The 24,573-nt window shown below is 46.4% G+C and overlaps 1 protein-coding gene across 5 annotated transcripts in view; it reads left to right on the forward strand.

Annotated features, from left to right (window-relative positions):
- The window catches only part of CADPS (calcium dependent secretion activator), a 221,235-nt gene that overhangs the window by 176,287 nt on the left and 20,375 nt on the right, over nucleotides 1-24,573 (forward strand). For 3 of the 5 annotated variants that reach the window (XM_063347845.1, XM_063347846.1, XM_063347847.1), the window contains 7 exons: nucleotides 1,560-1,706; nucleotides 4,860-5,015; nucleotides 7,841-7,988; nucleotides 13,298-13,372; nucleotides 14,415-14,498; nucleotides 19,549-19,581; nucleotides 22,691-22,798. In XM_063347845.1, coding sequence (XP_063203915.1) covers nucleotides 1,560-1,706; nucleotides 4,860-5,015; nucleotides 7,841-7,988; nucleotides 13,298-13,372; nucleotides 14,415-14,498; nucleotides 19,549-19,581; nucleotides 22,691-22,798 — 751 coding nt within the window. The remainder of the gene's footprint in view (nucleotides 1-1,559; nucleotides 1,707-4,859; nucleotides 5,016-7,840; nucleotides 7,989-13,297; nucleotides 13,373-14,414; nucleotides 14,499-19,548; nucleotides 19,582-22,690; nucleotides 22,799-24,573) is intronic. The other 2 variants (XM_063347848.1, XM_063347849.1) reach the window with 1 other exon arrangement.

Consider the following 24,573-nt stretch of genomic DNA (forward strand, 5'->3'; position numbering starts at 1 on the left):
GGCAGTAAGAAACGGAGTTGAAAATATGACTCGAGGAAGTTGCTAAGATTTTAATATTCCTTGAAAGACATAGTGTATAATTCAATAGTTTTCCAAGAGTCCAGAGAATGGTGCCAGCACAGTAACTAATTTCATCCAGGAGCATGGGAGAGACCTCCTCTGGTGGCATGTCCCGGTGCAGTCACCAAGGCAGGGAGGTCTGAACACTGAAGCTGTGCCCACGCACATCCATGGAAAAGCTTTTGGTACCTTCAGCAGTGCAGGGTGGAGCTGAAATCCTGAAGTCCTGATTCCATTTTGACTCAGCCCAAATAAAGATCCCGAGAAAATGGTGTCAAAGCACCTGGTTTTGTTCCTCAGATGGGACTGTAGAACCGTCTATGGATTGTGTCCCCGTGTGCCATATAGTATTACTAGATTAATGCAGAAACCAGATATGCTTCTGAAACTGGCTTCTGAGTCGCGAATCCTATACATTTTTATTTTGCATGTAAAATATAGCTTATTAAAATTCAATTAGACAAGTGTAACAACTAGAGACCTAGCCCACTACAGTAGGTCAGGGTGTTTCGCAGGCGTTGGGCATGCCGTGCTCTTACACCGCGCAGAGTTTCAGGAGAGTACGTCGCATTCAATTAATACGCTGGCCCACTTTTAAAAGATCTCTTTTTGCAAAACGGTTGCACATCTGAAAATATTTATTGAAGTCGTGACTCCCAAGTGCACACACTTCATAATTGACCTTTGAATGTCTTAGTCACCCCATGGCCCTTTTCCAGCCAAGGACCGACCACATACCAGTCCTGGGTTTACTACCTGCGGTTGGTTCGCAGGGCACACGCGGAGCTGGGCGGCCTGCGGGACCTCTGTTCTCCCCACCCAGGGACACAAGGGCAGGCTCAGGGCAGGAGTCTTCACTGAGGATGGACCTTGTGGTTCACCATTACGTTGCTCCAGATCAGCCCATCTTTGTTATTTGCAGAGCGTAAGATAAACAGGGAGGTTTTGGAGTGAGATCCCAAATCGGTTGAATTTGGTGGCAAGAAGAACTCTTAGGGACTTCTGAAGGGCTAGAATTTCAAGCTCTCTGTTAATTATTTTGAATGCCAGTTCCCTAGTAGATCCCTTAGTTTAGCTCTTTCATCCGGCCCAACTGAGGGTGTAAGAACTGAGACTCGCTTCCTTACGAGAGACATTTTTCCTGCGGAAACGCTGCTCTCTGCACCCTGAAATGGTATCGGGACTTGAAGGTGGAGGTATTTTCTGTAGGCATTTGAGTTCTCTGTTAATTTGCTACTTTGTGATTCTTCTTCTTTTCATTCTGTTTTTTTTTGTTGGTTTGTTTTTTTTTTTAAGTAACTTGCTTTTTATTGCAGACTGCAAACCCCAGTACACTTAAGCTTCCATACTCATGCTTCTTCCTGAAATGTTTTGCTTTAGTTTTTTAACTGTCGTCGTGCTGTGAACTTTGCAGATTTGTTTATGAGTGTCACGTGCTTCTGCTACATCTGCATTGTCACTGTTATGGTATTTTTTCTTTCTGTCTGTTTCTTCCACAGGAGTTTAACAAGTAATCTGCCCAATGTGAATCTACCAAATGTGAATCTCCCTAAAGTACCAAATCTACCAGTTAACATCCCACTAGGCATCCCTCAAATGCCTAGCTTTTCTGCACCGTCATGGATGGCTGCTATTTATGATTCTGAGTGTGTATTCAGTTCAAATTAGATCTCATTTAAATTTAAAGTAATCTTGGCATGGATATGTATTGTTTGTTTCTGTGCATTATATAAAACTTTAAAGAGTGATACGGTTAATTAGACGTTTTCTGAATGAGACATGAGTGAATTTCTGGCATGTGTATTTTGAGGGATTTTTGGTATAAATCTTGAAAATTTGTCTTACTCCCACTGAGAGTTTGAGCAAGTATCTTGCTTTACAAAATAGCTGTCGACAATGGGACATGGTCTGAACAACATACGAACCACAGAGCTTATAATGCGACATTATGTGTCTCAGCAAAGAGTTTTGTCCAAAAGAGAAGATGAACCAATTTCAATGCCAGTCAACCAATTTCTGTGGACCAGATGTAGATCTAAAAATGAATTTTATTTAATACGAGCTCCTCATTTCCCAGATAATAATTTTTGTCTGGATTTTGATGAAACAGTTTAACAAAGAGGAACACCCTGCAACAGTTTTTATTCGTGTTGGGGGAGCCGCCAGAGAGCAATTGAAGCTCCACAGCCGTCATTACAGCCTGAATAATGCCATGACCAACTAAAGAAAGATATTTTCAATGTGAGCTTTAGATTATGGCCTGGAAAATCGGGCACGATGTCAAAGCAGTCAATTTGTAGGTCCCTGTCCGAGCATCCCAGGGTTCACAGGTGGAGCTCAGGGGGAATGTATTGCAAATCCTGAGCACACATTAGGGACCTGCTGGTTTTATAGCAGATTTCCCTTAAAAGTCCCAATGTGGAGGGTGGTACACAGTGGGCTCGGCCGAAATCTCGGCGTTTGAGGTAGCTCATCTCCCAGGATGCCCTAGCACAGGAACTGAGATCTTGCCAATCTCCATCTGAATTCCTAGAGGGTTGTTTAGGGTTGGCGTGGGGTGATCTCGGCCAGCCCGACACAGATGTGTTGCTCTTTCCCTACCTTCTCACTCAAAAGATAAAACTGAGGAAGCCCCCCAAAACTACCCCCATCGCTGTTCCTGAAACACCCTCGATTACATCTACACCTGGAGTCCACCAAAATGCCTCTGCCGTTTGCCTTGTGCAGGCTGTATTGCAGGGCAGTGGTAACGAACCAGAAGTAAAACAAACACTGATGTTTGATTTTTTTTTTTTTTAATAGATTTTTAAAGCCTTTCCAATATCAGCACGGTCGTTTACGTTTCAAAGCTATACAACTCATATTCATGCTAAGATAGCTATATTAAAGGCTAGCTTAGGCAGTTGTCTGTAAAGAGTACTTGAAAGTTTTAATCTTTCTCTGTGCATGCTTTGTGGTATTGCCCTTGAAAAGATAAGAATCATGTCATGGCAGAAAATTGGATAATCCCTCTGAAAACGCTTGAGCATCAATGGTGTATTGCAAGCTGCCTGTGTGATGACAGCAACTGCGGTGCTCACAAGCAAGGTATTAACAGTGCCTCTTGGAAATGAATGTGCTACGTTGTTTACTTGCACGGAGCCCTAATCAAAAATGAGAAAGAGACCAAGAATAATGCTTTAAAAATTTTGCAACCAACTTCAGTGTCATAATGTTGCTGCAGTAAACACCAATTATTGTATTTGTATGTATTTAATTATTTAAACCATAAATTCATGCAGTTCCAAAACTGGACGTAGACTGTTGAAGCTTACTTCTACCCAAGCATAGGTTTGAACTGGGCGAAACTGAAAACTGGCGGTAGAGGAACGCTTGAGACTGGTGTACAGACGTTACATTCCCCTGGTTAACGGAAATGCCTGATTCTTTATCTTTTCATCTCCCTGGTTTCCTTTTACTCACCCTTCCCCTCCATCAAGGACGTGTTTACCTGTTGCTTAGTGTCAGATACGTTTCTCCTACAACCGAGACGATTCATTCTTTATCTCGTTAACTCTGTTAGCACAGGACCCCGCAGGACCCCTCTAGCATGTTGGGACTACGGTTCTCACCTTGCGGTAGCCGTGTGTGCATTAGCTCCGACCTCCTCTAGCATTAACTCAATGCAGCTGGCATCTGTCACAATAGAAACACCCTCCCTCACCTGTTTCTATAGATGATGTCAGCACGAGTGGTAATGCATGGCGTGTCAAATATCTTCTAAATTACCGTGTTAGCATTAGTGGTATGCGAGGAGGGGGTTGAAACTCTTGAAGCTCCCTTGGTAATTGTTCTGGGGGGAAAAAAAAAAAAAAAAAAAAGCGAGGGAGAAGGAGAGAGGGAGAGAAAAGGGTTATGGATGCATAAATTTCTCTGCACAAACAGACCGCAATCCAGTTCTGTATTTTTATTCCGTAAGTGGAGGTTTGAGATATAATTATACTGTGAAAAGAGCCGGTGTAGCTACACACTGCAGGACCAAAGACTTCCATCTGGGCAGGGGTGTGGGTACGAGAATATACGCTTGGGAGAGAAATTCAGAGTTTTGTGACAGACCAAAGATGTTGCAAAATAAATTTAAAAAAAAAAAAAAAAAAAGGAAATTTGTTGTCCTGTAGATGCCTTTGCAAGAGGCAGATCTGTGAAAAGGTGCAGCGGTCAATCCTGCTAAAACTCCTGGATAAGAGATGCCTAGTGCCCTTGGCTCAATTGACTTACCCCGATTTTTTTTCAGCTGTTCAAGAGATAAAGTGTGTCCTCGCTCACCACTTGTTAGCACAGTCCCTTACCTGGCAACGGGGGCCTCACTGGGGGGGACAAGGCAAGCTCAAGGTATAATTCGGAGGGGGGAGAATTGCATGAAACCCAAAAACTTAATAACTGCATACAGTCTAGTATGGCAGTTATTACTGATCGAGGATTTTCTGCCCCAATTTCTGGCCTTAATTCTTAATAATCACATACATTAATGTGGTTATTAACTAAGGCTGATTTTTACCATACACACATTCTTCCTGTTAATATGTGTAACTCATAATGTTGTCTTACTCATCTGGTCTGGAAAGTTTTGTGGGTGATGACAGCAAGGTAGATTAGGCAACTGTATGGTAAAACTCAAAATCCTGATGGTGGAGATTGCCAGCGTTGTCCTGTGTATGAAACTACTGTCTGCTCTACACTTGTTGCAGGAATGGTCTCCACATCAGGTTACAAAGAGCCTGATGCCACTTATGACTTTTGTTCTCATTTTGCCCTGCCAGCAATGGATCAGGCACCTCGGAAGATCTGTTCTGGAAACTTGATGCCCTACAGACCTTCATTCGGGATTTGCACTGGCCCGAGGAGGAGTTTGGAAAACACTTAGAGCAACGCTTGAAGCTCATGGCGAGTGACATGATCGAGTCCTGCGTGAAAAGGTACGTGCCTGTGAGCGAACTAGTCACGTTTCACGTAGGAGCTCACAGGATGCAATGTTTTTTTCTATCTTACTGTCAATGAAGCTTCACTTCAACCACCACTTATTAGTGACGCCTGCTCACCTCTGCCCAGCACAGACGTGGTGGAAAGCCACCCTATTGCTGCGGTTTGTGGCCTCTCCCAATCGCTTCTCTGTTGAGATTTTGGAGGGTGCATATTCACGATAAGGCAATAAATTACCCATTCTTTCAAGCTTTGTAAGTAGTTACTTATTTTTGGTGCCGCACACGAGGTCAAGTCTTTGTGAATGCAGTTTGCTGTCGACGAGGTTGAGAGCTGAAGGCGTAGCCCTAAGTAAGAGCCCAGCGCCCACCTGAAAAACACAAATCCATGGAAAAACAAGGAAAAAAGTGATCCCAGGGAGGGGATGGTGTGTAGCATGGCACACAGGTTTCACACCGGCTGCCTATTGAGAAAAGCTGTTGTGTCATCAGCCACATTATAGGATATTCACCTGCAGGGGTTTCTTAAAACACTTCTGAACATACAGGCAGCTGTCATTTTGAAAGCAAAATGTTGAGGTTAAATTTCCAACCTTTCCACAGTAATGTATGTCCATTTGGCATCAGAGGTGACGAGGCAGAAGGCAGAAATGAGCTTTGCGTTCCATTGTGCAGAAATTAATAGAAAAAGAGATGAACCAAAGGAAAAATGGGTGCCAAATACAGCTGGTGGATGCTAATATTAGCTGCAATGTGTGATGTGATGTACCACAATTGCCTGGCCACTCTGCAAGCGCGAGCGTGGCATTTATTGTTCATACGTTCCTCACAGTCTGGATACGCCATGTCACCGCAGGAGAAGGCACGTTCGGTCCCCGAGAGGCAGGCAGGAGACTGGAAGAGAGGCAGCTCCAGGCTTGCTCTCTCGCCATTCTGGAATAAACCCCAGCGCATTTTAAGTGCAATGAGGTGGTCGTGATGTCTTTGGCATTGAGCAAGTCCCCCTTTATTGCAGCAGCTCATCTTTGGTCCTTTGGCTGAGCTTCAGTTGTCCTCCCGTTGTCAGACCGTCCTTTAGGAGCAAAGCCAGTGCTGGAGCTCTGCTCTCTGCTCTGCCCCTCGCACTGCCAGCAAAACACTTATTTTCTCTTCTTTTTTTTTTTTATTTTTTTATTGTTTAAATTGGAACCAAGGCACCTTTGCTACACCTGCAGTGCAATTATAGCTGCCATGATCTATAGAAATCAAACCAGGTTAGCTCAACTAACTGGGAAAAATAAGCAAATATCCAGGTACATCTGAAGAAGAGCTTGTGTGCCGGGAAGCCAGGGCTTGGTTTTTCTTCCCAACTGCTTCAACCTTTCTACAAATATGTTGCCCCTCTGTAAAAACCTGGCCCAGCTTGTAATGATATGACTATATATAATGGTTCTGAGCATAAGTAAGTAGGAACATGCTCATCTCTGCGAGGAGATGGAAAATCCCAGACACTTTGGGTCCTTTCAGTAATTATCAAGATTCTAGTCCCCGAGTCCAGGCTAAATCTGGCACTGGTAATTAAATCAGTTCAAATGCCACTGCTGATGTAAACCAATATGCTGCCTTCCCTATTTATATCACCTGCAAACAGGGCCTGGCTAAGGTTTCTTTAGCAATTTCAGTTTGACACAACATTTTTCTTCGCGTCTGTCTCTGAACTGTTGAATACCATGGAGGAGCCACCCCGCCTTCCGCACTCGGTTGTATTTCGGTGCTGTCAGGAAAGCAGCCCTTGCAAGGGAGGCCGGTTTCGCTAATAAATCCGGGCGGGAGGACCTATGCGCCAGCCCAGATCTCATCCCGAGAACGGGAGTTTCACATTTGTAAATGAGTTTTCATTTGCATAACCCTTGGGGGGATCTTTCAAGATCAGAGTTATTCCTGAGCTGCAGCTGATATTATTTATTATTTCTAAATTCTGTGTTAATTTGTTGGCAGGTTCTCTCTGATGCGATAATTGTTCCGTGTTAGGTTAGATTAGTGAAGTACCTCAGGAATCTGCAGAGGGGCTCCAGAGAAAGGCAAGGTGATGCCCGCCGTACGGCAGAGTATTCCCCATGACAGAGTCACAGGTGCCTTGGGATTTTAAAATACGACACGGGATCCAATCCTGTGGTCTTTGGCCCAACAAAGCTCTTGGTGTAACACGGTTTGTAACTGCCAGGGATGTCAAATCTGAGCCCAGTGAAAGCTCAGGAGAGCAGAGAGGTGCGGGCTGGGGCGATGCATGTGTTCGTACCTGGTGAGTACATAGGCTTCAGAAAAACCACGTCTGCAAACTTACGAGATGATTAGGAACTTGCAGCAAGCGAATAAAATGATGTAGACCTAAAAATGCAGTGATCTGGCAGTGTCCTTTCAGTCAAGCGGTGAATGTGCTTCTGTTATTTGTAATTGGTATCATGGAGCAATAGGAGCTTCCTTTAATGCGTCAGGCTTGCTATTTGTCTGTGGTTATAAATCAGCTAATGCAATCAAATTATAGGTGTACGTTGACACTGCTGTTTGTAACATCATCACACTGTTTATCAAGCATGAGAAAGTCATGGTTTCACTGAGGCTGTTGCACACTTTATAAATAGTGTGTATTCTGGAAAGTGGATTTCTCTTTAAACTGGAAAATCGTTTTTAGTACAAGCGCATTTGTAACAATTGCACTACAACGCTCCCAGCAGCATGTGGCTTTCTGGTTTATTGAACTCTTCTCAGCATTGTTTCACATTATTACTAGCTTCAGTATGTCTAAAAGCAACTGAAACGTCTTTTTCTACTTCCCTTAACAGAACCAGGATTGCATTTGAAGTAAAGCTGCAGAAAACCAGCCGGTCAACAGATTTCCGAGTCCCTCAATCAATATGCACCATGTTTAATGTCATGGTGGATGCCAAAGCTCAGTCAACAAAGCTTTGCAGTATGGAAATGGGCCAAGAGGTAAAAATGCAGGTTCTTCCTTTCACAGCTTTTTAAGGCAATGATGTCATGAATTTTCCTATCTCCTGTTGTGCTAGTGTCAGAGGCGTTACCAGTTGTGGATTTACCCTTTCCGCATAGAGCGTGCAGATGAACGTGCAGGGGGTTGCTCTCAAATAAATGTAATTAATATACACATTCAGAATTGCTGGCACTTAGGAGTGACTTTTTGGAAGGACCGTGGTGTGCATAAGGTATCTCTCAAGCTTGGTTGATGCATCGTGACCATACAGATCAAGTCATTAACTGCACCTTGGAGCCAGGTGCCGGCAACACACTTTCTGTATATGACTATTTTCTGTAGACAAACATAAGGCAAGCAGAAGTGTTGTTGCTGTGATGCTTGAAAGAAAAAAGAAAACAACAAACCCAAAACAAAACAAAAAAACACCAAAATAGATAACTTCCAAAAGTAAACTGAAATTCCAGCTGCTGTGACTTCCTTGAGTACTGGCTATGATCAGCACACTTGATGGTCCTGGAATTCCAAGTTCTTAATGGCTCAAGTTGGCAAACAACAAACCTGTTTCAGTTAACTGCTGATATATTTTTTTCTTCTGAAGCCATTTTTTCTTCTGAAGTTTCTGTGAATTGATCTGTGAATTAGAAAGACATGGTAAATTGGACTAGATTAAATGCATCATAATGATCATTTTGCTACAGTGGCTTCAAGCCAAATTAAATATTCATATACCAGTCTAGAATAAATTCACAAATACTTGTTGGCGCCCCTATCCTGCTGCTTGTCAGCATTTCCTGGATAAGCCCTTTCGCTACAACTTTCCATGGTCAGATTTTGCAGTGAATCATTGCCAGTTGTGTTTCGTTTTTCGGTTGTTTACCTCACCCTGTTCCTCTGGGAGGACTTGCTCCAAAGGCCGCTGGATGCAGCGGGGGTCCTTGCCCTGGTGTCAGTGGTGTTTGGATCAGACCCAGCTGTTCTTTTTATTTTTCTTATACGTGTTTCCGTTAGGACATTTTATTTGTGACAGTCACCTTGCAAGAGAGGTTTCAGGCTGCTCATCATCAGGTTTTTCCTTCGTCCTCCAGCTCAGCTGAGGCAGATCTTGAGTGGGATTTTGTTGTCTGAGCCTGGACATGAACTTCTCCATCATTTTCTGTTCCATATTCATACCCACTTGTCTCCCCAAATCCCTCAGCCCGCAGCTGCTGCAGCATCTGCCCTGGCAGCGCCCCGTCAGCCAGGAAGGTCCATGGTTGCGATTCTCCCCGCTGCAAACCAGGCTCAAACCCTTGTGCATTACACTAGCACAGTCCCTGGGGACCAGGATGTTTTGGAGATCAAGCAGATTCCAATATCATGACAGAACAAGCTCATTGCATTCAATAAATTGTCAGGTTAAGTATTAATTACTGACTTAATTGTCAGTATTAAGTATAACCGATGGCACGAGACTGGTAATGTTAGCTGCGTCTGGATATAGTGTGACAGGGCACTGGCTGCATCTTCCCATGCTGACTTGTGATGCTCAGTGCTTGCCACAGTTTCCTCCAGATTTTGAGCATCGGTCGCATTGCACGTTCGGCCTGAGTCAAACCGCCAGCGAGAGGGGAGCAGGTTCTCATCCGCAGCCGGGGTTCGCTCTGCAAATCTGCCCGTGCCGCTTCCAGAAGGTGTTTGGTGTGGCAGCCTGGAGACAGCCTGTCTCCTGTGGCAAGCAGAGGTTTTTAACAGATAGCTGAACTAATAGACCTGTAAAGCAGATGTAAATTATCGGTGCATAAGTTACCATTGAGGGCTGCAGTATTTTATACACTCTCCCTTTTTCTTTCCTTCCTTTTAATGAGCATCCTACCTCCCCCTCCATTCGCTCGTGCCACTTTGTATTTCGGCTACCTCCATCTCCTCTTCTTGAAGCTGTCTAAGCCTGTGCGCTGAGATGGTCGTGCTGGGGCGGGGTAAAAGTTAAGATATAGATCTGTCATTACAGCCCACGAGGGGAGGACAAAATGCCACCCCGCCTCTTCCCGTCCCCGGTGGAAATGATGAGACAGTCAGATAGACAGCAGAGCGATGAGAAAGTGGGTTTCGAGCCTGTGTTTTCCTGCATAATTTGGGGAGATGGGTCTGTGATCGTGGAGTCCCTCAGTCCCCCGTCCCCGGTGCGTGAACACCGGCAGCCCCGCTGGGGAGGGAGGGCCAGGGAGGGAGGGATGGACGCTCAGTGCCACAGCCACCACCTGGCTCCTAAAATACACTGTCCCTTTGCAGACAGTTCAAAAGCAGCAAAAAGGGCTCCGATTGCCCACCGCGGTGCTCAGGCAGGGGCGCCTGCCCAGACCTAGCTGGAGCAGACGTTTCGGTTAGATACAAACCACTGATTTTTTCTGACCAAGCTGATTTTTCTGATTTTTCTGGTCCAAGCTGTACGTGAGCAGAGACTCTCTCGACACGTTATTTGACCTGGCTCCTGCGGTTTCCCTCCCACCCCAATGGCCTTCCCTTTAAGACCACCTTCAGTGACACTCACGTTGACAGATACTTGAATGCATTTTGCGAGCATTACCCTGTGAAACAAACACCCATCGTTTCATTTCCATTTCCTTGTCTCTAAAGGCAGCTGTTAAAACATTTGGTAAACATACTTTACCATCTTAAATATTTATTTTTCCTCTGAATTTTTAATACATCTAAGGGGATAAATGTATGTATTAAATGTTTCTCAGTTGGTCTAGTATGTTTCTATTTAATATCTAAGGTCAGATGGTCCTTAGAGAAATACAACGTACACACAATCTGTTACATGACAAGGCAAGATACTCATCACATAAAGTCAAGTTGAATCATTGTAGTGCACTGATTATGGATTGTAATAATTGAGCTAATAGAAAGCTGCGATGAACTCGATCGAAGGTGGGGGCTATGCTGGGTAAAGCAAACCAGTTATGCGATCTTTAACCTTGGGCGTTTTCGTAAGAAATGCAGAAGGAGCTGTTGGAAGCGCTGGTTTACGAGCCAGGCGCCTGTGAAAGCAGTACCAGGCAGTGGTTTTCCAAACCTTCACCTTCTCCAGCCCTGTCCTGGCCAATGCTGGTCATCCCAAGGTGGAGCTGGGGCCGCAGGGTGGGCGGCGATGGGTGCGCATCGCTGGGGCTGCCCAGGGCAGGACCCACAGCCTCTCGGGCCCTGTTCTGCACAGCCACCGGCCCTGGCACCGGGTCCGAATCTGCCCTAGGGACTGCGGCCGCAATGGGAACGAGCGGTCAGGGTCCTACCAACACCGCACAAGGCCCTCTCCTGCTCCCAGAGCTGCGGTTTTATTCCGGCAGGGCTCTTAGTTGCTTTTTAAACAAGCTTTTGGTGGGAAATGCATTGGTCAGTGCATTTCCCAGTGTATTGTTTTGCACGTAGCTAGCCAGTTTTGAGTTAAAACTCATGATTTACCCAATGAAAGCAGTTAGCTGACTCCTTGGTTGCGAGGTCTTCCACGCACGCAGAAAATGCAGCAGCAGCAGGAACACATCATGGGGAAGACACCCCCACAATCCCTTCTTCATCTCCCTTAGGAGGTCCCGGCTGTGTGTGCCAAGGATATCAGCAGCTCCTACCCGTACCCAGCTGTTACAGGTCCCTGTCATCCCGCAGCTACATCTCCAGCTGTGCTGGGAACGGCCAGCTCAACCCTGGGAGCTGATAAGGGCTAACGCTATGTTAAACAGATTAATCATAGCTATGGTCCCTGGGAGGAACTCGTGTATATATATATATGTCTGACCTGCAAAGCAGGACATGGAAATAGGAACTGCAGATGCAAGTATCCCTTACTTGTTGATGTACATTTTCCCCTGCCCGTGGCGTGGCGGTGCCAGCCTGTCCTCCTGCGTGGGTCAGGCTCTGGGTGGCCCCAGCCGGGTCCTTGGCCAGGGAGAGCTGCACCGTCCGCCCTGCCCTACCGCCGGGATCGCCCTCGGGCACCTCCCGTGGAGGGTGCGCAGCTGCCCCGATGCTCATCCCTCCCTGTCCACAGCCCGTCGCCTTCCCCTCACAGCAAAATCAAACCATAAGAGACTGTCAGCTGTTAGGTACAATCCCCTCCCTTCCCCCGGTGCAACCACCTGCAAATACTACAGGTAGCCATCTCTCATATTTCAGTGAAAAGAGGCTTTGATCACGTTTCATTTTCCATTGCTTATTCTTTCTGTGCATGATGCTGCTGTTCTCATATGTCCCTTTTTCTTTTTTAAAGATCTTCGTTTATTTATTGTTTATCTTCATATGTTCTTTTTCCTGTCTTTTGCACTTTCCTCTTTATTTCTGTCCCCAATCATCTGAAAAGTTTGCTAAAGAGTGGGTAAGTGCGTCCTACTTTTATTTTCTTTTTTTCTAAATTCCTGCATTAATATGTTACTGTCACAAAAAAAAAAAAATCCCCAAACTGTGGAGCAGTTCAGAGGCTGCCGATCAGGCACTGAGACCAACATCTAGCATTTGTAAAGCCCTCGCAGTCTTCCTTCCCAAAGTCTGATTAGTATTTAAAGCAGATTTGTCTCTTTCAATGTGATTTGATGTTAACATTTTAAAACAATATTAATGCCAAGTGGTAATGAATATAGTGACTAGCACCAGTGCTTGAAATGTTTGACTGAAAAATCAAATGTTTTGTGTTGGAAAGCAGTCATAATCAGTATTTTCTCAGTCCATTGAAAATAAGAATATACTGTATGTTTTCACTAATTAAATCTTGTATTGGAAACAGGTCTTTTCTAAATTAGTGGAAGACTGTATTTTAGTACCTATTCTAGCCATATTGCAGCTGATTGCGTCAGAGCTCCCGAGCTAAGCGAGGTTTGGCATGTGCAGAAATTGGGTTGAAGACTCGGGAAGGCTGATGCCGCCGGCGCTGCCGCTGGTCAGCCGGTTCTGGGCTCCTGCGGCCGGATCTGCTCACACCCGGGGGCTGGGGGCCGCACCGCCTGCTGGCTTTTCCTGGGACGGAAAGGCTCGTCTTGGTTTGTTGGGAGTTTTATCTCTGTCCTATAGTCACCGAGCGAGGTGTTTAAGCAAGTGCTTAACTTGAGCCGTGTGCCTGCTGAACGCAGCGTGTAAGCTTCTCCTGAATTCAAGGTCTCTCCTGTAGGTGTAGGTAATCACTGGCCGCTATAGCAGAGCGCAGGGTAATAAGCTGCATAATTCTTCAGTTTAATACCACGTATTGCAGTTTACCGAGGGAAGAGGCTGACAACCGTAGAGCTCTTGCCTGTGATCAATGCTAATATTTTCCTCCCCCTCTCCTTTTATTTTTCTTTAGCACCAGTACCATTCAAAAATAGATGAGCTAATTGAGGAAACCGTCAAAGAAATGATAACACTCCTAGTGGCAAAGGTAACCTTCGGCTTCAGGTGAAGTGATTCACTGTTAACATTGCGTTTTTAATATGTGCGTTTCCATTAAAATGTGACACATTAAGATGTTGAATTGGCTTCTTGTTTCTCACAGGCAAGATCGTACATCTCCCAGTCCTTTCGTGGTGACTCTTTGATGATTAGGAACTGCGTGAGATGTAATATGCTGCTAGCAGGATTGCCGTACTGGGCCAGCAGTGGTTTTAAGGGATGGGGGTAACACCCCGTGGTCAGCATCACCCCGCGGCACCGAGGGTAGCTGCAGTCAGGGGGTGGCACTGCTAAATGCTTCTGCGTAGACGATGGGGTGGCACACCGAGGTGGTCACCACTCCTACGCATAGGGTTGTGCGGACAAAATAACTCGTCTTGTGCGAGATCGCCATATGCTCTTCTAAGAAATTAATTTAGAGGTGACGGTAGTGGGAAATACATTCCAAAATGTCAGGTTTAATTGTTTGGAAATTGTTTTTCATCAGAGTCAGCTCCTCTAGCTCAGCTGCCAGCATTTCCCATGGGTTGTTGTGTAGGTCTGGTGTGCTGCGCTAACACAGAGGGGAATTGGTACGTAGGGAGAAAGATGGTGGGGTGTGTTTTCCGCTAGTTTCAAACTTTTGGAGAACAAGTCATCCCTATTATACAGTGGAGACCTTTAAACATAATCCGCCAACATATGCCAGTTCGATTCTTCTGCAAGAATACCCAACTAGCTGCGTGTTTGACACCGTGTACTGGGAGCAAGAGCCACCAGCTTCCCTGTCCGGAGAGGCTGCACCGGCTTACCCCCACATGGCAACCCACCTCCTGTCCCCAGTGTCACCCACGACACCGAGGGGTGATTCCCACCCAGCGAGATGTAGCACCCCAAAGGCAATGCTCCGTTCTCCCCGCTCCCCGGTCCGCTGTGCTCGGGGACAGGTTGGCGATGCTGAGAGCTCAGCTGACTTCTTTGAAGCTGATGCTGATTTTTACGCTCTTGCTCAATTATTAAAAATAATTGCAGTGTTTTTTTTGTCTTCATAGTTTGTCACCATTTTGGAAGGAGTCTTGGCCAAACTGTCTAGATACGATGAAGGAACTTTGTTTTCTTCTTTCCTGTCATTTACTGTAAGTACAGAAAATATTTGCCTTTCTTCTTTTTTCCCCCCCCTGAGTTGTAATCTCCTGCTCTCCCAGGACTAGATCAGCTACATAATAACTCCGACATTCTGTGATGTTTGGACACTGTAACCCCCCCATGAATACACATCCTGTATGCAGATATACAGTACATAAACACCCAAGATGCACGGGCCATCTTATTGTAGGACAGTGTAAAGCTATCTCTAGTCATCATTCAGGCCGGTGGAGTTTATTCCATTGAGGATGAAAAAATAATGGAAAAAAATCCTTGCACTGTACACGCAATTTCCCTAACTAAAGAAGTTGCTTCATTGCCACCTTGCCTGGCAGGTGTGTTCCTTTCATGCTTCTGGCCATAACAGTGAGCATCTTAAGAAGTGAAAAGCAAAATAAGGGAGATTTAAGGAGTGTCTTCGTGTTTCTAAAAGAGAACAAGGTGGAGGAAATGCCATGAGATTACGCAGCACGTGGTGCCTCTCATGACATGTTTCTCCCCAACATTGCAGAACCAATCCACAGCTCATCCCATTACATATTTCCTAGAACAGCACAGGACAAGAACAATATCCATGCAAAATTGGCCTCAGTATCCACAAGGGTTTAGCAATGTGAGCTGTAGTCCAGAAAAGTGTTGTGACAACTTCTTGGGACAAACACGTAGCAGCTGAAAGGGTTGTCAAGCATTGGAACAGGCTGCCCAGGGAAGTGGTGGAATCGCCATCCCTGGAAGTATTTAAAAGACGGGTACATGTGGTGCTGGGGGACACGGTTTAGTGGTGGTTTTGTCAGTGTTGGGTTGATGGTTGGACTCGATGATCTGAAAGGGCCCTTCCAACCTGGACACTTCTATGATTTTATGATTTTCAACGGTCTTCTGGAAATGCAAGCCAGAAAGTTTATGAGGGTGTCTCTTTGCAAGCGTGGCTTCTCTTAGCTCAGCTCACAGACTGGTCTGCACCCAAACGCCTGTGTCTGGGCTTGCTGGGAAAGTTGCAGTAACACTTTCACCCCCCGGCCCCGCTGCCCGCGTGTGCAGCCTGTCCTGCCCCCGCTTGTTGACGGAGACTGGGCGGGCAGCAGAAGGCACTGCTCTGCAAACTGGGAAGGGTTTCCAAAATCTCTTCCAGGCATTGTCTGAGCTACTCGCGATTGTCTGTTGTTTGCTACTCTTGGGCCCTTTTTGCGGAGTTTGAGGTGGTTTTGTAGGGTCCATCGGGAAGAGGGATGGTAAGAAAGGATGTAGGAGGGCTCACCAGCTGAGGCCAGAAACTGCTCGCAGGCAGCTGCGTGCACACACAGTCTGGCAGGTTATCTACGCCACCATGGGGTTCAAACTAAGCGTCACTACTTCTCAGGTGTGCTGGAGGCACTTTGTTCTTCGGAGAAGGAGGGGAAGGAGGGTGTCCCACGCACTGCCCCGCGGTGCAGCCGCTCTCCCAGGATAACCCCTGCGTGGTTACAGCCCCGGGGGTGCAGGGGATGGCTTGGGGTGGATACCTTCCCTCGTCCCAGCGCTGCTGGGGGTTAGGAGATGCTCGCGTGCCAGCAGCAGAGGATGCGGAGGCGGCAGCTTTTCAAGCATCAGAAGTACCAGCATCAGCCCGGGTAGACAGTGTAATGTGCAGCCCTTCCTTCTCCCCGAATCCAAGCTGTTCCACGGTTGATGCTGCGTTGCTCCCACCACATCCTACTGTTTACGCTGCCGAGTGCTGCTCCCTTCGATTGCTGAGCGAAGCCCCCGGCCGCACACGGGCTCTGGGCGCCCGTGGGGAGGCAGCACGTAGGTACATGGGGGTCAAGCATCCTCACTCTGCTGCTCCTCAGGCACTTACTGACAATTAACTGCCCCAGCAGCAGCAAAAGGGTCTGTCCTGCTCCGACAGCCCCACAGCCCTTGAGCCCAGCTCCATAGCTTCAATTTCCTGAGATTCCGGCCGGGAAGGGGTGTGCATCCAAATAGTTACTGTGCACGTCCCCAGGAAGGTGCTGAGCCCCCAGCCCCAGCAAGGAGGCTGGGCGCACTGTGGAGGAGCAGGATTGCTCCTTCCTCCCTTTGGCCCCCTCGTTTACTGGGAGCCACTGGGCAGCACCAGCGGCAGGAGGAGGCAGAGGAGCAGCCCTGACCCCCTTGGCACTGGGCTTAGAAAGTCTCCCTTCCCTGCAGTAGTAATGGGATTTGCTGTGTTTAGTCTTTGCAACGATAAATAGAGAAACTCTCTCTTGTTACAGCATGCTTGCACCACCTCCCACGTTTTCCCTGTCTGAACAAATACAACAAAGTGTGATGGTCCAAGCCGCTGAGCTCTAGAAAGCATTAGTCTCCCACCCCCTTCCACTGACTTCTTTCATCGCGTGTTTTCCAGGCGCTCTGCGAGTGACATGTAATCGGGGGTCTTGTGACAGACAGTTTTATCACCTAGTAGGATATCCTCATTTCCAATTCTTGCCTCGAAATTCAAGATAAAATTAATGCATCTGTTGTCCTAATAAATTCTCACTAGCCACTTCTCCTTGCAGAGCACTTTGAGAGGAAAATACCCTTCTAAATTTGGCCAGACTTCTTTTTTTTTTTTTTTTTTTTTTCTTCTGTTTGTTGCTACATTTAAGTGCATCTCAGCGGCAGCAGCCCAGGCCCTGGCTGGGCGTCTGCATGTGCAGATCCACTGAGTCACAGGAATGACAGCTGCTAAAATTCCCTTTAATCTGGATGGCCTCTGTAGGCGGGGAATTACACCTACGGTAATTAAAACTAAAGACTGCATATTACCCGAGGAAGACAGAAGTAAAAGATCTTATTTTTGTTCTGCGCAAAATTTGTATGGTAAACTGAGACGTTTCATGGCAAAGTCACATACTTTGTGAAAAACAGCAGCCTAGCAAAAATCACACAACATCCGGCAGTTTGGAAATTTCACTAAGTGTAGCCAAATCTGACTTTAAAGAAAAACAAGTAATTATTCTGATTAAAGGGGAGTGGGAAGGAGAAGCAGCTCGGTTTTTTTGTGGGTGGAGAGGGGAGATCGCAGGAAGCCGACTGAGTTATACTTGTCGCCTCTTGGCTTTGGGGAAGAAGGCAGCTTGAGACGGTGGCGCCGGGCTGGACCTAAGAGTGCTAAATCCACGCTTGGAGTGCAGGTTCCCCGGGGTGCCGCTGCGGTAATTCATGCCTCGTGTGATATTTGAAGACACAGGCGCATGGCACAGTGCGGCCCTGAGCGCGGACCCCAGCTTCAATTCCGCGGGCTGCTGAGCCGCGTGGTTTTCCGAGCGTTCTTCCTGGTTGTTTAGCTTTGCCGGCTCAGAAAAAGAGCTGGTGTGGAGAGAGCTGGGGCAGCCCTGCCGGCGGATGCTCCACTCCAGTGCCGTGACCGCCTGCTCCTCCGGAGCTCCACGGGCTCCGCGCATGGAGGCTGGGGCTCCTCTGCTCCCCTTGGGCAGGAGTAAGGGATGGTACTTCGCTGCCTCCCAAGAAAGTTGTGAGGATAAATGCAGTGAAAAGGGCGAGGTGTCCAGGCAGCCGGCTGGAATGGAGGAGAGAGGAGCAGTCGCTCTTCGCTGGGAGCGAGGGCTTGGCGCTATTTTGGTCCCTCCTTTGTAAACTCGTGCGCTGGGTTGTGCTCCGGCCCCTCGGAGAGCCAGACCCCGGCGGCAGGCGCTGGGTGCCCTCCTCCTGCCCTTCCCTCGCTTCTTGCCCCCCGGCTCGGCAGCCCGGGCGCTGCCAATACTTGCAGCCTTCACCTCGGCAATTACCACCAGTCTGGTCTTTTGTATCGCCTCATTGTGCTTAATTATGCACCCCCCACACACACCATATGAGTGCTTCCACCCACTCTCACATTCTGTCTCACACATACATTCATTCTCTCATTCGGGACACATAATTTATTCATCCCAAGATGCAACTGTGTGCGTGTTATATTTAGGCTGTTTTAATGGTAGCTTTAGAAATATTTAAAAGCAGGTGAGCTTTTACACCCAAACAAAGATGGCCGGCAACGCTTCCCCTAATTAAAAGCAGAAGCGTTGTGGAAAATCCCAGCCGTACTCTTTCTAGACAGGGTGCCTTATGCTACAGTGGGAAAAAGGTCTCTCTGGCCAGCTGGGCGCTGCTCAGTTGGAAAAGTTGGCCCTGACGTGGGGGGCCACCTCGCCTCCCGTGCCAGGCGATGTGCGCCCTGCGGCATGGCAGACCGGGGACAAAGTAAATCTGGGGTCTTGCAGCCCCCGCCGGCTTGTGAGGACACCGCAAAGTGCGGCGTCCTCCCTCTGATACCCTCCCTCCGATACCTTCCCTCCCTCAAATGACATCTTTTAAAAGGCAGGGGGAGAAATCATAGGAGACTCCAGTGTAGCTGTTGTGGTCTGGGAAGCAGGAAACCTTTGGGGCACTTCTCTGTGGGGCGGCGTGCGCACGCTGCCCCAGCACGGTCTGCGAGCTCCTGCCAGCATCAGCGCCAGCATAAAAAGGGGAAAATAATGTCCCAGGCTGCAGCATGCGAAGCCAGGGGAAGCACGTTGCGTGTGGGACTATGGGCAGGGGGCAAAGTTAAGGTCCTCGGGACACTTTCTGGTGGCCACCCTGGTGCAAGTACCTGCTGGCCCCATTGTGCCCACGCTGCCGGGGTCTCCCACGGTCTCTGGGATGCGGCTCCCGGTGGGAGAGACACGCGCTGCCTTCGGAGACACGTGGCATCGGGCGGAGAACGAGGCCTCCGAAGAAAATAACGATGTCTACTTACGAACCCCGTCTTCCCCCGCTCGCTGAAGTAGAAGAGGGAGAAGCACAACTCCCACACTATCATCTGTTGCTATTAGAGCGTTAGCAGCAGTAAAGTTACCTCTCCAAAACAACAACAAAAATACCACCCTTGCCTATTCTCCTAGACGGGAAACGTAGTTTTTATCACCCTTTTTCCCCCACTCGGCATTATGTTGTCCCAAGTCTTGGCTGGAGAAGCTCTTACAGGTGTTTGAAGAAAAGCAAAGACCTGAAAACGTACTGATGGTGTAAACTCTCTTCTTGTTCCTTTTACAGGTGAAGGCTGCTTCCAAATACGTGGATGTACCCGTAAGCACAATTTAAACAACTTCTGTCATAGTAATTTGCATTGTGCTTTGGTTTATGGCATGTGTAGCAACCCACGTTATGCATTAACAGCCAAGATCGAACCATGGGCCTTCACACTTCTAACATTTGAACTGGAAAGAATATCTCCATGACGTTAATAATGAGCAGTTACCCTCTTATGGAGACCCACAAGGCTGTTTAGGCAATAATTTGCAGATGGTGTCAAAAAGGTACCATATTTATGCAATTGGCTTGAATCACATTTAAAAAAAAAACGGGAGCAGTGCATTCTGTTAATTCTTCATTTGGACTTGTACAAATACAGTATAATTTCCAAACAAAAAGGTCCAGACATGTTAGAACTGAGCCAACACACATCTAACACATTTGCTAATCTATTTTATTTTTGTTCTTCTAATTGTTGGTTTATTTTACTCTTTTGGAAAATGACTTTTTTATTACTTTGGGGAAATGGTGATGAGCTAGCAACATGTGCTTGGGAAATTGTTAATGAAAATAATTTTTTCCGTTTTTCTGTAATTGGTATAGGAAAACTGTACATCGTCTCCTCTAATTAGACCTTGATTCATAAGGAAAAGAGCCCTTACTGTTCTTAGACAGAGCACTTAACTTGCCAGAAATTTACATTTAAATTGAGTTGAAGTGTAATGTATGAATGTTGGCTGGAATAAGGGGCTACCGTAACATTTACAGGCAGAGAGTTCCTGAGCAATTACAAGTGAAAAAGGAGTAGATTTTAATATACCACACCGGTTCCTGCATCCAGTTAGACTGGGCAGCGTAAATCAAGAATAACTCAGTTGAGTTTGATGACCTGTATGTATAACGTATATGTGTACATTCAATGCAGATGCGATTGCTCTGCATGTTCTCACATGACAATGTGATAAATTTATCGGATGTCTTGGACCACATCATCTGCGTTCGGTGTTTCCATCCCTTTAGCCCAAGATAAACTTTGCCTACAAAATTACCAGGTCTTGAGCCCAGCACGGAGGCAGCAAACTCTTGAGCAGTAAGAGATCTTGCTTGGTTTGGTAAAATCGGTAAAATATGCCAATGCAGAGATCAGCATGCTGTTGTCTTTGAGTAATAGAAACAAGATACTGAGAGCATTAGGACGGGGGGCTCAGAATTAATTTCTAGCCTAGAAAACGTGGAGATCCTTCAGTTGAAACCCCTAGTCATTTGAGTGTATCTTAAATATTTAGTCATCATGAATTTGAGCACAGAACAGTTATTTTCAAGTAACTTCTAGGGCAAAACGTGACCTTCTCCGAGGCCTCTATGTTCCTGGAAAGTAAAGCATCTCTAGGGAAGTGGTCTCGGTAAAGTGCTATATAACCCTTTCAGGCTTTTCCAAAAGCATTTTCTCATCGTACCTGGAGGCCCTTGGGAGGTCCGTGGCATCGTGGCCGTGTGGGAAGAGCAAGGCTGGGCTCCTGTCCTCGGAGCCAGTCGGACGCTCCAGTTCTTTGTGTAAAATAGAGCAGAAATCGTTCATCTGGGTTATTTTCTGACTCTTTCCCCACCTGCCCCTGGAAACGAAGTCACGTTACAAGGGCTTCCTTGACAGCCCCCGCATTTTTGATTAAATCAACCCCAGCCCCGCACAGCTCCCAGACCTTTGAGGGGAGGCCACCCCGTGGTCTGTGAGCCACAGGCTTTGTGGGGGAAGGAGAAAGAAAAACCTGTTTGGTTAGAGGCTCCTCTTTTAGAGGACAGAGGGGAAATCCTGGTGTTGAACAGAAAACCATCAGCTAAATCTAATTCCGCAAACGCTGTTGCAATTGTCTGGGTACAAACCAATCCATTTAATGCCACCTTGAAATGGGCACGATCGGCGTGCTGAAAATTGCTTGAAAGTGTAACACTTGACTACTGCCACATTTGTGTTGTCCTCATTGTTTTTCAAATTAATACCTTGTCATTGTTGCAGTAGGTGTTAAGAAATGTTACTGGCTTCCCAAGGGCCAAGCACTGGCCCTTTGCTTGATAATTGTTTGCTTTGTATTAAAAAACTCCCTTCCTACTGCTTTCCAAACTGTCCTCATTTTCACCCTGGAAATTACACAGATGTGTTAACTAACTTCAATTTACAGCGGCTGACAATCGTATCTTGCAGAGAAATGATACTCTCTGATCTGAGGTAAATCACAGTAACGGAAACTAATGACACTAGTTATTAACAAACTTACAATGTGCCATGGAAATTTAAGATTTTGTGGCAGCTCTTGTAATGACTCCTGTTACAGTATTTTAATGGGTTTCCTTTGAGGTAAGTTTGATTCTAATGTATCAAGCAACGTGAACTCAAACAAGATTTTTTTTTTTTTTTTAAGTAATTTCCCTTCCACCTGCTTGAGTTCCCATTTTCTTTGAAGAAATGCCGTGGACCCCAAAATCTTGCACGCTTGTAGTTTGCAGTTTAAAAGCAGTTAAGTTCCATAGAGAGCCGTTAGAGATGTGACAGCTTCCTGCAGTTTAGCAGTGGTTTAACCGTTCATGTAGACATCCATTCCCTGACTTACCATTTACCTGACTTATTCTTAAGAGCAGCACTAAATGTGAGCTAATGTCAGGGGACTAAACAGAGAAAGAAAGGTGATTTTGGCATGCCTCCTGCAACGCCAGCTGCTTTCTGCACACATCCTCCCACCGTAGAAGAAGAACCAAGAGCCCAGCTCTGGCTGTTGGCTTTCTGCTTCAGAAACAAGAGGGCTTGCATAGAGAAGATGACCCGAGAAGACAACAAATGCCCAGCCCAGCTTGCTGGTTCACTCGTTAGGTCAACCAAAGGTAGCAAGACAACTTCCCAGCATCGGTATGTCGAGGAGGAGCTTTATTCCTCCGACCTGCTTCGCTCCAGGCAAAAGAAGAGAAGGAGCAAGTGTCTTTGCGTGATCTTGTATTTTGCTGGGCAAAGCAGCGGGACGCTATGTCCGTCAGGTAAGGAAAGGGCGAGCTGCAGGAGGACAGCAGGAGATGCAGAAGAAAAAGCAGCGACGAGGCTACACGGAGGAGCTGCCCCCTGCACCGCTATTCACGTTTCTCTCTCTCTCTCTCTCTTCTTCTCTCCCCCATGCAGAAGCCGGGGATGGATGTTGCTGATGCCTATGTGACATTTGTCCGCCACTCTCAGGATGTCCTGCGTGATAAGGTCAATGAGGAGATGTATATAGAAAGGTTATTTGATGTAAGTAAATGCCTTCTCCTCCTTGGACACCAAGCAGGAGAGACCCAAAATGTGACAAAATAAGACAGGAGGATAAGTCACATTTTGAGAAAATTTATTGGTTATAGCTTTAAAAAATAAATAAATCTTTCCTTTCTTTCTGACTAAGGCTCGTATCTGCTCTCTGCCTGCTTTAAATCTCTACTCTAGTCTACTGTGTCTTGGTCTGTCTGTGCGTGGATTTTAAGGGAACAGCATCTTCTAACAGAGCCCTTTACTATGTTTAAGCTTGTGGAAAATCTCTCTGTATCAGAACATCTTGGTCATTGTTCTCACTGTTAAAATTTGAGCCGGGTTTTTGGCAGATGCACTTGCTAAGGGCCATCTCCTCCGCACATTTTGCAGTGCATTTCATTGACAAGCACTCCAAAACTGACAGTGAATTGAGTGCACTAAATTTTAATTTTCAAAGCTAACCAAAACAGAGCTGATTAGGAATAGACCTTTGTATTTCAGGAGGACCGTGTTGTGGTGTCTTAACACCAAAGGTAAAGTTGAGACGTGGTCTCCTTGATGAAGATGGCGTGGTAGGAACTGACCCAGATGCTCAGAGCTATTTTTTTCTGTTGCACAAGATAAATTCATTGGACTGTAAGAGAACAGTGACCTGTGATGCCCATTTGTTTTGGATTTGGATGCATGTTAACCGATATCTCTGTTTCTGTTGCTCTTGTTGTGTCCTCGTAGCTGTTCTATAGCGAAGGTTTTCTGTTGACGGCCAGCCTGTAGCATTAGTGTTTCAGTCTCCTTTAGGGTATTTGTCCATATACCGATTTCTGTTTGAAGCAGCTTCTATTCCTACTTTCCTTCCTTTCATCTCTCAGCAGTGCCATTTCTCAGTCTCCTGGCTCTGGAACTGTAACAACCTTCCTCGCTTTCTTTACTCGCTCGTTTGCTTCCTCAGTGTGCAGGGAAAGCTGCTTTTTTTCCCAACCAGCCTCCTCCTTCACTCGATACCTCTCTTTCTGCGCATTACCTGTCCCTTAGAAACCTCTTCCTCCTTTACAATTCCCACTCTTTCTTTCCCCCGTACCTAATCGGATTAAAAATGGAACTTATCTCTCATGTCAAATGTTTTATCACATTATATCAAGTGGCATGAATTAGAGTCAAATAATCTTACTGTGTACATCTACTAGCATGACCCATATCCACTGAGAATGCCTCATTCATGCACGGAGCACGGCGGTGCCTCCTCCGGGCGCCGCGCGGGCTCGCTCCGGGGAGAGTTTGCAGCGCAGAGCACCAGACGCACATCACCCATCAAGCAGGCATGGGGAGAAAAAAAAACAAAACATAAAACAAAAGACTGTCGCTTCCATCTGCAGCAGGCCTGCGAGTGCATTGCTCGTTTGTGTTGAAATTTATTCCATGAGCAGTTAAATTTCCAGAGCTCATCTGGACTGTTCTTTTCAATGCCCACACTGCCTTTTTCCCTCATCCTTTCCCTATGAATCACAGTTGGTGTGTTTGTACCCTTTGGGCCATTATTTCCAATTTTCAAAAGGCTGTAATTAGCACAAATATTGATTTCGGTTTGATCTGCTTGTATTTAGTTTTACCAAGCCATATTTTAAACAAATTAACAGTTGACATGAAAAAAGAAAAAAAAAAAAAAGAGCAGCTACCTTGGTGGAAAGCAAAAAGTGCCAAACCCTTCTTTCCCTCCCTGCTTTCCTCAAGTCTCCTTGGTCCGTGTGGAATAAAACAATCAAGAGTAGGTTTTTTACATTGCT

This window comes from Chroicocephalus ridibundus, chromosome 10 (assembly GCF_963924245.1).
Source record: "Chroicocephalus ridibundus chromosome 10, bChrRid1.1, whole genome shotgun sequence".
NCBI lineage: Eukaryota > Metazoa > Chordata > Aves > Charadriiformes > Laridae > Chroicocephalus > Chroicocephalus ridibundus.